The sequence below is a fragment of the Salvelinus alpinus genome, chromosome 7 (assembly GCF_045679555.1).
Source record: "Salvelinus alpinus chromosome 7, SLU_Salpinus.1, whole genome shotgun sequence".
In the NCBI taxonomy this organism is placed as follows: domain Eukaryota; kingdom Metazoa; phylum Chordata; class Actinopteri; order Salmoniformes; family Salmonidae; genus Salvelinus; species Salvelinus alpinus.
The window spans coordinates 47,295,618-47,308,961 of record NC_092092.1 but is presented as its reverse complement, the minus strand read 5'-3'; the positions used below and the strand labels follow the sequence as shown (position 1 = coordinate 47,308,961).

At 41.1% G+C, this 13,344-nt stretch overlaps 2 protein-coding genes across 2 annotated transcripts; both read left to right on the top strand.

Annotated features, from left to right (window-relative positions):
- Positions 1 to 342: 342 nt before the first annotated feature.
- LOC139581103 (fibroblast growth factor-binding protein 2-like) lies at positions 343 to 2,182 on the top strand. Its single transcript, XM_071410518.1, has 2 exons — positions 343 to 1,299; positions 1,520 to 2,182. The coding sequence occupies exon 1, from the start codon at positions 407 to 409 to the stop codon at positions 1,289 to 1,291; it is 885 nt and encodes a 294-aa protein (XP_071266619.1). The 5' UTR covers positions 343 to 406; the 3' UTR covers positions 1,292 to 1,299; positions 1,520 to 2,182.
- A 303-nt stretch (positions 2,183 to 2,485) lies between these two features.
- Positions 2,486 to 3,852, top strand: LOC139581104 (fibroblast growth factor-binding protein 1-like). The gene is made up of 2 exons (XM_071410519.1): positions 2,486 to 2,752; positions 2,914 to 3,852. Exon 2 carries the CDS (start codon positions 2,929 to 2,931, stop codon positions 3,598 to 3,600), a length of 672 nt encoding a protein of 223 aa, XP_071266620.1. The 5' UTR covers positions 2,486 to 2,752; positions 2,914 to 2,928; the 3' UTR covers positions 3,601 to 3,852.
- Positions 3,853 to 13,344: the final 9,492 nt, after the last annotated feature.

Genomic DNA, 13,344 nt, shown 5'->3' with positions numbered 1-13,344 from the left:
AGCTTCTCAAAATGAATGGCAGTCTGGAATTTTTTTAAAGCGATAAAATCCACAAAGTTGTGCTTGACATATTTGTCAATGAAACACTTATATACTATACTAGTATGGGCGATTATATAACACCTGGTTAAACTTGAGGGCATCAATGTTCTCTGACTACTTCCTTCGTCTCCCTCCCAATTGGTTTCGCATGTGGTCCTGGCTTTCATTGACAGTTTCCAGACAGCCATAAATTATAGTTACATTGCACTACACTCCTCCCCTCTTCAGGATGGCTCTTGTAACCCAGGATTTTTTCACCTGAATGCCCTCTTTGTGTGCTGAGCCCATAAATAGCAGGAGGGACCCTCAGCTTCTGCAGTCCCTCTCTCACTCCCTCTCTCACACTTAATCATCTGGCATAACAATGTGGACTCGGGCTAGTGCACTGCTGCTCCTCACCTGCTGCCTCTGGGCAGTGGAGGGTCAGAACGAAAACGGCAATGGCAACACGAGGGCAGGCAATGGTGGTGGTGCTGCTGCTACTGCAGAGAACAGGAAGAGTGTCTGGGAGGACCCCATCCAGTTCAACAACAAAGCAAAGGACTTGTGCACCATGAGCGTCACCGGCCAGGGAGATGTCACCAGGCTGAGGATATCGTGCCAGGGTGCAGAGAGAACCTACTGGTGCGAGTACACGGGCAAGCCCCAGATGTGCCGTGCCTACAACAACAACCCTCGCCATTATTTCACCCAGATCATGTGGGACCTGAGGAAACTCCAGAACGCCTGCCAGGCACCCAAGGCTATCAAGCCTCAGATGTGCAAGAGGGCACCGGAAGACGCCCAGATGTTGTTCTCCGTTTCCTCCACGCCAGAGGCAGCATCAGCAGCCACCCCCCAAAAGCCGGAGAAAACCCAAGAGTCAACCCAGGCGAAACCAGAGACCCCCAAGACACCGATCGTCAAGCAGGCTAAGCCAGCCGCAACCAAGCCTGAGCAGCCAAGACCTGAGCCAGCAAAACCAGAAGCAAGACCAGCACCTACAAAGCCAGTGCAATCCAGACCTGTGCAGGCAAAACCAGAGCAGGCAAGACCAGCAGCTGCAAAACCAGCAGGAGCAAAACCCGCAGGAGCAAAACCAGCAGTGAACAAGACAGCAGTACTGAAAAAGCTTCTGACACCCAAACCAACCACTCCAAAACCAACCAAGCCCACTGTCAAGAGCAATGCCAAAAAGATTGCACAAGAGTATTGTTGGCAGTCACTTCAAGGCATCTGTTCCTATGTCATTGGTTGGTTTCAGAACTAATAATAAAGGTCAGTTAAAATACGTTGGCTGTTGATATTTTCTGAATTGTAGTCATTGTATAATATATCATGACGATAATTTGATGAGCATTTGTATGTCTCTTAAGGTAATTTTAATTAAGGTCTATAAAAATATGATTTCATGTTTAGCTCAAAGTCTAGTTCGTGTTTTACTGAGTAGAAAATGTAAACCTATTCACTGTGTTTACTTTTGCTTTCTGTTTCCCAGATTTAGATTCCCTGTGAAGATGATTTCAAAGGTCTGACTAAAGAGGTGCTCAGAGTGGTTTTCCAGATGAGGACTTTGTTAATAAATGTTATAGAAGAGAGTTTGAACACCCTCTTCATGGGAATGATCGTGCTGACATTTCTGTCAATCAAACATCTTTCCAGCCAGCCATTTTACCATGAGTTGTGAGTGTTCCATTGAGACCAATACCAATCCAACATTCTTTGTGAAATTGTAATTCCAAGGGTCACAATAACAACTGAAAGCATCCATACCTGAATGTATGCATCGGGTATGGACAGATAGTTAAATCCATCGTCTTTCACATGGTACTCATTTTGTCAAAAATTAGTACCATGGTTTTTGTGTCAGAAAGCACTCTACACATTCCGACAAACCTATGGTACCCTATGATGTACTCTCCTAAGGCAGATACACCATTGGTTTTGCCATTTTTTGTATGTTTGTTTATGTGTACGTTTGTATTACCATAAACCACGTATTGAATATGCTGGGTTGGGGGAAAACATGACAAGGTTTTTGTGTCATTCACATAGTAGTGTGGCATATTCTGCAAACTCTACCACTGGTTCATTGTACAGAAATGTCACAATCAATGTATGAATGACTGTATATAATGAATAAAGTGTGTTCTTAATTTTTGTTGGTGTGTCTGTGTTCCTTACTGGCTTGCTTTAGGTTTAAAGCCTGTCTCTCTCCATTTTTTAAATACCAGCAGGGAAAAAGTCAAAATGAACAATATTGGAAGCATTCATGTTTACATTTGTGTTCAATACTACCCTTTTTGAGGTGCAGTGTCTCTTTTCCCCAGTAAGGGACGCTGTTGTATCAACTTCTTTCAATATATAATTTTTTCAATGACTGTTGCGGTCAATGCGTTGCTCACTGCACTTTTACTAGGCCGGAGAGCGTACACTATAACATGTGTAGAGAAAACTCCTGAATATTTTTTTATGGGTAATCAATTGCGTATTTTCAGTATGCACGCTTTCACTTGTTATAAGTGACAATAGACTGTATAGGCCTGATTAAGGAAGACGAATTCTGACAAGACACCACCAAATAAACTCTGACAAACAGTGCGTTTTAGCATATTTTCCACGTTGGTGGAATAAGGGAGTGGTGGGTGTGTCCGTGCTCTATAAATGCCACGTGCGCGTTCCCGGGGTGTCACAACGGGATTGAACCATTTCCATTTTCACAAATCCACAGGTGAGCTGAATAAAATAACCACTGTTATGTTGTGTTAAATATGATGCGCCATTGTCCTCCATAAATCTCATCTGCTGTGTTGTGATAGGCTACAGTAGCAATTATTTGAATGGGAGGTAATTGTACTGTACTAACATACACAACTATGCTATTTTTTGCAGATATTTTAGCGGGACATGACACTTCTTACCAACTTAACCGTCATGCTGGTTATTGCCTGCATATCTCAGCAGTTTATGGTGGCTAACTGTCAACGATCCAAAAAAAGGGGGATGAAGAAGAAAGAAAACGAAGGACCAAAGGACGGAGAGCAACCAAAAGCCCCCGTCCAATCTCCAGATAAGAAAAACAGCAGCCCCAAAGGAAATGTGTTCAAGGGCAAATTCTCCGCCAAAGACAAGATGCAATGCACTTGGGTTGCGACAGGTGACGATGCCTTTGTGCTTAGCGTGAACTGCAAAAAAGGGCAAACAAGTTTCGACTGCGAATATGTGGCCAAACCAGCCACTTGCCCTGGGTACGAGTCCAACACCAAAGCCTATTGGAAACAGATTGCGCGCGCTCTAAAGAAAAATAAGAATTTATGCTTTGACTCAACGGCTTTGATTAAAGCAGGTATGTGCAGAAAAGCTCCCAAGGACGCGCATTTCAAGCTTAACCACACACCCAGAGATATTGTTACACTTCCAAGGACTACAATTCAGCCGCGTTCTTCTCTCTCTGCCTCTTCATTCGGTGCCAAATCTTGCGCGGTTAATCAAAAGAGACTGGCGGAAGAATATTGCGCGGCTTCCTGGTCGAGTTTGTGTACTTTCTTTTTTTCCATGGTCCAGAACGATGATTGTTGAGAGTATAAATGCATTTAAATTTCCTCTCTCCCCCATTGATTTAATCATAAACAAATTGACACTTGTTGCTACTCCTCCTGAAGATGTATGCATGTTTGATGGATTGTGATGGATATTTTATTTAAAATATCAAGACCGATGGAGTTTCGAGATGGATTGTCTCACACCATCCTTACCAATTTTCCCCTTTTTGCCATGTGTTGTATTCATTGTAAAGCCACAGTACTTAATAAATGTGTTTTGTTCTATGTACTCAACTCTTCTCTTCATATGCCCTTGTAGTTGAAGCATTTCTGCAGCTCTGTAACCTGGGAGGGTGGATTGAAGTTAGGCTATTATACTTGTCAAGGATGTATAGCTTTATACTTATTCCTCATTATTTTCTAATGACTAAAGATTAGTGTATGATTTACTACTACTTGGCAGACAAGAGTGTTATTCCGTACCACCCTACATGGACTCGCTCATGCACGCATGAGAATGCATGCATGCGCGCACACACGACCCTCCTGTGCATACTCCACCGCATTTGCCAAAATATTAGGAGTTTGAGCACGTTGGGTAATTACACACTGTAATTATACCAAGCCAGTTAGAGGGATCATTTAGAGGATTTATTCTGCATTCCTTGGCACTGACTACTGGCTTTTCATTGGCTTTTTCCAAGGTCGAAATGCAATTCACATGTTCTGAAAACTAGTCTGTGACGTCTAGCTACGCCTTTCATGTAGATCACTACAACAATACACAATCGTGATGTCTGTAAAATTACATGACTGCTTGATAGCTAATGGATATTTTTGCTATAACTATAATACTATTGCTATCAGGCAATCAAGGGTAGAAACCTTTGATACATTTTTCTCTCCATTAATTGGATTTCACTCCTTTGAATTTGAATTAAATGAACTCCAACCCTCTTCATTGATGAGATAATTGACTCTTGGATGGTTCTTTAGTCTTGGTCCAATAGCTTTTCATGAATCATCATTCTTGGTATTTTTATTATCATTACACAGTGAGGATCTTGCATTCCTAGGATTTTCAGAGATGTTCAGAGACCCGTAGGTGCATTAAGGCCTAGATTAAATCAGATCAAGCGTTAACCAGTGATCGCCGAAACCTGCATAGCTGATGTTTTGGGGTGTTGGCGGTGTAAGTGCGTTGGAGCTGTCAAATCGGTGAGCAACTGCCCGTGATCATTGTCATTAGATGTTCGAAACGACAAAGTGTAGTCTATATAGAAATAATGACCCTCAAATCGAAAATCATTAAACAAAATAAGAATTTCTATCAGACTATTGAAGGTGTAGATTCCATCTCACATTCCAGTGGTCAAACTTGTGAACAAGGCTGCATGGGATTTCTCTTAATGCCGATTGGAATCTCCGCTTTAGGTATAATAACTGGAACCGCTTGTGGATTTGACAGCTCTAATGGAGATCCACACCAACACTGCCAAAACAACCGCTATGCGGATGTCTGCTGAAGCGGATCTGTTCGAACAGAGCCCTAAATTAACGAATTAGGTCTATTGACAAAGCCAGTTACAAACATGTAATTTTCTAGCCCAAAGGCCGGCAGATGGCGATATTGAGTCGTTTCATTTTACCGTCCAAACGCATTGTATGCAGCCAGTAATCCACTCGTATCCCACGTGGACCGGTTTGTGCATAAAACATTCTCCATTCAAGTTGCAAAGGCTTCCATTACCTCCTTAAATGTATTTTATGGTGAGAAGGAGGGAAAAAGGTGGAAAATATGCATACTTTCTTTATGAAACACCATTTTCCACTACCACACTAGAGTGGCTATTGCCTAGGAATGCTACCTCCCGATGTTGCGCCCCCTTTTAGCCAGGGGTGAACAACAGACTGCTGCAACCTGATTGGCTGAACACAATATGCAACATCTCAGATTAGCATTTAGCCACTCTAGCATGATAGTGGAAAAATGTGTTTCATAAGGAAAGCACGCATATTTTCCCCCAAAAAATGTGCCATCTAGGGGCAGTGCTAGCTGTGCCACCAGAGATTCTGGGTTCGCGCCCAGGCTCTGTTGCAGCCGGCCGCGACCGGGAGGTCCATGGGGCGGCGCACAATTGGCCCAGCGTCGTCCGAGTTAGGGAGGGTTTGGCCGGCAGGGAAATCCTTGTCACATTGCACACTAGCGACTCCTGTGGCGGGCCGGGCGCAGTGCACGCTGACCAGGTCGCCAGGTGTACGGTGTTTCCTCCAACACATTGGTGCGGCTGGCTTCCGGGTTGGATGTGCATTGTGTCAAGAAGCAGTGTGGGTTGGATTGTGTTTCGGAGGACGCATGGCTCTCGACCTTCACCTCTCTCGAGTCCGTGCGGGAGTTGCAGCGATGAGACAGGACTGTAACTACTAACAATTGGATACCACGAAATTGGGGAGAAAAAGGGGGGTAAAAAATAACAATAATAATTAAATTATTATTATTTTTTAAATAAAAAATTGCCTTCTCGCAAGCGGTTCCTGGCATTATACCTAAAGCGGCATTAAGAGAAATCCCATGCAGCCTTGTTCACAAGTTTGACCACTGGAATGTAAGATGTAATCTACACCTCAAATAGTTAGGGAAGAATTTAAAGCCTTTGCAGCCTGAATGGAGAATGTTTTAGGTACGAGTGTATAGCCGGCCGCATTCAATTCGTTTGGAAGGTAAGATGAAACGACTCAATGTCGCCATCTGCCGGCATTTGTGCTAGTAATTTTTCAGCTACTGGGCTTTTCCTGCCTTCTTGTTACTGCTGTTATTTTTGACTGATCTATGGATTGGAGGTCAAAGGGTCACTGCCACGTGAGAAACTTCTGACAAGGCACCACCCACCCTGACCAGGGTGAAAATACTATTTGAAATAATATCTTATACTTTTGCTACGCTTGATTGAGTTTGCCAGTTGCAATGGAACCAATAGAAAAGTCCCAAAAGTGCAAACCCACCCACCTAGCGCTCCAGGCAGACTAAAGCAAACACTCAAAGTATTAATATGATTTCAAATATTATTTGAAGCTGGGTTTCCACCCACGGTGTCCCAAAAAGTAATGGTATGACCAATGTTTTGGGTATGCAAATTACCGTATTTGTGTTTTATGGGGCTAGAGGGCAAATGCACCACAGTTGCGATATGGTTTTGGATATCTTTGGAACTTTACTTTTATATAAGCGAGAAATAATATCTCAAATGTCACCTGTATTAATAAGACATTGACAGCTGACCCTGCTTGTCAAATGCTCACCCAAATATTGAGGTTTCCAAACAAGAAAAGACATGATAAAAATGTGTGGGCGGTTCATTTAAAATAGTTTCACTGATTTACTTAATTGTTTTGAAATGTTTGTCAAACCATACTAGTGAAGCAGAGATCTCTTTAGGAGTCATTATACTGTAGAACATGTGTTCCTCAACTTCACACACGGCTGATGTCACTTCTGTAACGATAAAAAACCTGTGTTGCACTCTTTCCCCTCTCTCTAAGACTTTTCTTTCACTACAGGTGCTCCCACACACCACCACCCACTTCAGACAAGCACCTACACGACCTACACCAGCACTTGACAATCCATCATCATGCTCCCTGGAAATACATAGAAAAGGTGCGAAAGTGAATCCAGGAACATAGAAAAGGCGCCAAAGTGAATCCAGAAACATAGAAAAGGCACCAAAGTTAATCTAAGAACATAGAAAAGGCGCCAAAGTGAATCCACGAATATAGAAAAAGTGCCAAAGTGAATCCTGGAACATAGAAAAGGCACCAAAGTGGAAAGAGGAACATAGAAAAGGCGCCAAAGTGAATCCAGGAACATAGAAAAGGCACCAAAGTGGAAAGAGGTACATAGAAAAGGCGTCAAAGTGAATCTAGGAACATAGAAAAGGCACCAAAGTGGAAAGAGGAACATAGAAAAGGCGTCAAAGTGAATCTAGGAACATAGAAAAGGCACCAAAGTGGAAAGAGGAACATAGAAAAGGCGTCAAAGTGAATCTAGGAACATAGAAAAGGCACCAAAGTGGAAAGAGGAACATAGAAAAGGCGTCAAAGTGAATCCAGGAACATAGAAAAGGTGCCAAAGTGAATCCAGGAACATAGAAAAGGCACCAAAGTGAATCCAGGAACATAGAAAAGGCGCCAAAGTGAATCTAGGAACATAGAATAGGCGTCAAAGTGAATCGAGGCAAAATAAACAGAATACAGAGTGCTTCATGTACAGTTGAAGTCGGAAGTTTACATACACTTAGGTTGGAGTCATTAAAACTCGTTTTTCAACCACTCCACAATTTTCATGTTAACAAACTATAGTTTTGGCAAGTTGGTTAGGACATCTACTTTGTGCATGACACAAGCATTCTTAAAAATTCCATAAAATTATGTCATGGCTTTAGAAGCTTCTGATAGGCTAATTGACATAATTTGAGTCAATTGGAGGTGTACCTGTGGATGTATTTCAAGGCCTACCTTCAAACTCAGTGCCTCTTTGCTTGACATCATGACAAAATCAAAAGAAATCAGCCAAGACCTCAGAAAAAAAAAGTTGACTTCCACAAGTCTGGTTCATCCTTGGGAGCAATTTCCAAATGCCTGAAGGTACCACGTTCATCTGTACAAACAATAGTACGCAAGTATAAACCCCATGGGACCACACAGCCGTCATACCGCTCAGGAAGGAGACGCGTTCTGTCTCCTAGAGATTAACGTAATTTGGTGCGAAAAGTGCAAATCAATCCCAGAACAATAACAACAATATCCCACCTTGTGAAGATTCTGGAGGAAACAGGTACAAAAGTATCTATATCCACAGTAAAACGAGTCCTATATCGACATAACCTGAAAGGCCGTTCAGCAAGGAAGAAGCCACTGCTCCAAAACCGCCATAAAAAAGCCCGACTACGGTTTGCAACTGCACATGGGGACAAAGATCGTACTTTTTGGAGAAATGTCCTCTGGTCTGATGAAACAAAAATAGATCTGTTTGGCCATAATGACCATCATTATATTTGGAGGAAAAAGGGGGAGGCTTGCAAACCGAAGAACACCATCCTAACCGTGAAGTACGGGGGTGGCAGCATCATGGTGTGGGGGTGCCTTGCTGCAGGAGGGACTGGTGCACTTCACAAAATAGATGGCATCATGAGGATGGAAAATTATGTGGATATATTGAAGCAACATCTCAAGACATCACTCAGGAAGTTAAAGCATGGTCGCAAATGGGTCTTCCAAATGGACAATGACCCCAAGCATACATCCAAAGTTGTGGCAAAATGGCTTCAGGACAACAAAGTCGAGGTATTGGAGTGGCAATCACAAAGCCCTGACCTCAAGCCTATAGAACATGAAAGACTGAAAAAGCGTGTGCGAGCAAGGAGGCCTACAAACCTGACTCAGTTACACCAGCTCTGTCAGGAGGAATGAGCCAAAATTCACCCAACTTATTGTGGGAAGCTTGTGGGAGGCTACCCGAAACCTTTGACCCAAGTTAAACAATTGAAAGGCAATGCTACCAAAAACAAATTGAGTGTATGTAAACTTCTGACCCACTGGGAATGTGATGAAAGAAATAGAAGCTGAAATAAATCATCCTCTCTACTATTATTCTGACATTTCACATTCTTAAAATAAAGTGGTGATCCAAACTGACCTAAGACAGGGAATTTTTACAAGACAGGATTTGTGAAAAACTGAGTTTAAATGTATTTGGCTGAGGTGTATATAAACTTCCGACTTCAACTGTATATAATGCATGAATATATAATACATGAGTATATAATACATGAGTATATATTACATGAGTATATAATACATGAGTATATAATACATGAGTATATATTACATGAGTATATAATACATGAGTATATATTACATGAGTATATAATACATTAGTATATAATACATGTGTATATAATACATGAGTTTATTATACATGAGTATATAATACATGTGTATATAATACATGTGTATATAATACATGAGTATATAATACATGAATATATAATACATGTGTATATAATACATGAGTATATGGCTGTATCACATCCGGCCGTGATTGGGAGTCGGCGCACAATTGGCCCAGCATCATCCGGGTTTGGCCAAGGTAGACCGTCATTGTAAATACGAATTTGTTCTTAACTGACTTGGCTAGTTAAGTAAAGGTTAAGAAAAATATAATACATGTGTATAGAATACTTGTATTTTTTATTTGGTTCAAATTAGCCCTCCAGATGGTGGTAAGCTGAGGAATGGAAACGGGAAATATAGCCACTCTCAAATTCCTAGACGATGCTACGAATGCAAGGTCTGTGAGATCGACATAATAAACATACCTTGTTTAAATGACCGGTGACCAGCACGTCATCTTACAGATAGTGCCTTATTACTGTAATTATTTCGCCACTATGGCCTATTTATTGCCTTATCTTACCTCATTTGCACACACTGTAAATAGAATTATCTATTGTGTTATTGACTGTATGTTTGTTTATTCCATGTGTAACTCTGTGTTGTTGTTTGTGTCACACTGCTTTGCTATATCTTGGCCAGGTCGCAGTTGTAAATGAGAACTTGTTCTCAACTGGCCTACCTGGTAAAATAAAGGTGAAATTAAAAATAAAAATAAAATGTTTTTAAATACTGTAAAACTTTTGTCAATCTTCAACAAACTTTTAATGGGCATGTCTGGGACCGGAGGCTTGAGTAAACTATAGGTGATTCAGAGATTTGAGCACATTTCCTCTCCCAGCATGTTGGGCTCATTAGATGGGAGAGGAATGGTACACTATTGAGCAAACATGGAAATGATCCTGCAAATTGGTGTTGATTTGATCCCCAAAATAGTTGGTGTAATGGTGTTCATGTGTGGAAAGAAAAACCATGGATAAGCCAGAAAAAGCAACAGCCAGATAATAAATATTGACAGTAGAGGACAGAAACGTGGTCAACTTTACCAATAGTAGGACCAGAAGCCCATTGTAGAACATTCAAATATAGTAGTTCGTCTCCGGGATGAGCTCTTAATAAAAGGCTAGTATCACTTGATTTATTCACATTGTTATAGATATTGGTATTTCTTGCAGTGCTTTAGGGCATGGTATTGCCACATGAGTAACTGTTGCCAAGGCTGATAACTGGGAAAATTATACTTGGCTCCAAGATCTAAGTCATGTCGTATAGAAATATGCCTGATTTTAAACATGAACTGGCCTTTAATGTGGCTTGGTCTGAAAGCTCTACAATGCTTTTATAGTACATGCTCTCAGTCATTGCTGACAGTGTGGCCATCCTCTAAAACAGTATGCCCACTAGTTAGTTTATGGGCATACTGTAATACAGTTCTGATGCCACTGCAATAAAACACTTTTATACAGCTCTATAGCTCTATATTGCTTTGAAGGAAGTTCCATATATATTTAATATCCAGTAGTTAAATGAATGTCACACTAAAAATGTTTTAGTGCACCCCTGAAGTAGTTTGATATCTTCCGCTTGAATAACGCCGAAAGGTTTGTTTCGGTTGTACATTAACATGTACATTGTTGTACATTGCTTAACCTTGTTGGATTGTAGATAGCTTGTTGGATTGAATTTTCACCTATGTTCCACACAACACAAGGTGTTCTTTACTGGTGTACTTTACCAAGCAGCTCTTCTCAAAGCCATGTAGGCCATACATACTTATAATAAGTTACTTATTAGCTATTTCGCTATTCATGTAATAGTCATATAGATGTTTTTTTATTAATTTAACTTATAGGCTGACCTGAGCTTGAACTGTACTTCAAAACAAGTGTATGTTCTTTAGGAAATTACTGATTCCTGCATTCAAATAATACATTTTGGATGTGAATTATGTAATTTCATAATGTAGTGCCCCGTCAACCCGTACTAACATAGATTATTAATGTTTGACCCACCCAAAACTTTCAAAAATGTTAGAGGGACACCTGGAAACATGAAGATAGGAGCACGCCAAGCCTGCATCTATCGAGCAACACATCAGTCATTCCAGGGGATATTACTATACAGCACCTGAAGGAGCAACAAAAAGAACTCAATCAGGACGTATAGCTAATTCTCAACATGCATCAGACGAGACGGTGGAAAGTGGCCCTTCTGGCTGTCCTTAGGCTGCCTTTATTCCGAGTAACTATAGCATCATGACTCAACGTGCCAACTGAACTATCAGAACTGAATGTTTCATACTGCCACTGGGAAAATGTGTTTTGTTCAGTGGAAATTGGTCACACTTTTATAACAAGTCTAGATTTGGTTCAAACAGGTTTCTTGGAATAAAGTCATTAGGGGCAAAATAATGAATTATAGGATGGGATCATATGACAACATGTGACATGTCAAATATGGAATAAGTTGGGGGTATTTGTTCTTGTGATCATGCCTAAAATGTATTGCGATGCAATCTGAAGAGGATTTAAAAAGTAAGGAAACTGTAAGTGTAGGAGTACGAGTAGGATAAGGCTAATTATAAACTGGGTGGTTCGAGCCCTGAATGCTGATTGGCTGCAAGCCGTGGTATATGAGACTGAAAACCACGGGTATGACAAAGCATTTATTTTTACTGCTCTAATTACCAGTGGTGGAAAAAGTATCCAATTGTCATACTTGAGTAAAATGCCTTAATAGAAAATGACTCAAGTAAAAGTGAAAGTCACCCAGTAAAATCCTACTTGAGTAAAAGTCTAAAAGTATTTGGTTTTAAATATACTTAAGTATCAAAGAAAAGTAAAAGCATAAATCATTTCAAATTCCTTAATTTAAGCAAACCAGAAGGCACCTTTTTGTCATTTTTTAAAACATTTACGGATAGCCAGGGGCATGCTCCAACACCCAGACATAATTTACAAACGAAGCATGTGATTAGTGAGTCCGTCAGATCAGAGGCAGTAGGGATGACCAGGGATGTTCTCTTGATAAGTGTGTGAATTAGACAATTTTCCTTTCCTGCTAAGCATTTAAAATGTAACGAGTACTTTTGGGTGTAAGGGAGAATGTAGTGAAGTAAAAGTAAAAGTAATCAAAAATATAAATAGTAAAGCATAGATACCCCAAAAAATACTTAAGGAGTATTTTGAAGTATTTTTACTTAAGTACTTTACACCACTGCTAATTATGTTGGTAACCAGTATATAATAGCAATAAGGCATCTCGGGGGTTTGTGGTATATGGCCATCATATGGCCGTCATATTTTGTATCCAGGCACTCTGCATTGCATCGTGCTTAAGAACAGCCCTTAGCCGTAGTATATTAGCCATACACAGTGCATTCGGAAAGTATTCAGAATCCTTCATTCATCTTTCCCTCGATCCGGACAAGTCTCCCAGTCCATGCCGCTGAAAAACATCCTCACAGCATGATGCTGCCACCACCATGCTTCACCATAGGGATGGTGCCAGGTTTCCTCCAGAGGTGACGCTTGGCATTCAGGCCAAGTTCAATCTTGGTTTCATCAGACCAAAGAATCTTGTTTTTCATGGTCTGAGAGTCCTTTAGGTGCCTTTGGCAAATTCAAAGCGGGCTGTCATGTGCCTTTTACTGAGGAGTGGCTTCCGTCTGGCTACTCTACCATAAAGGCCTGATTGGTGGAGTGCTGCAGAGAGGGTTGTCCTTCTGGAAGGTTCTCCCATCTCCACAGAGGAACTCTGTAGCTCTATCAGAGTGACCATCGGGTTCTTGGTCACCTCCCTGACCAAGGCCTTTCTCCTCTGATTGCTC

Bases quoted from the DNA above. Each gene is read 5' to 3' on its own strand.
- LOC139581104 (XM_071410519.1), top strand. From the start codon at position 2,929: ATGACACTTCTTACCAACTTAACCGTCATGCTGGTTATTGCCTGCATA.
- LOC139581103 (XM_071410518.1), top strand. From the start codon at position 407: ATGTGGACTCGGGCTAGTGCACTGCTGCTCCTCACCTGCTGCCTCTGG.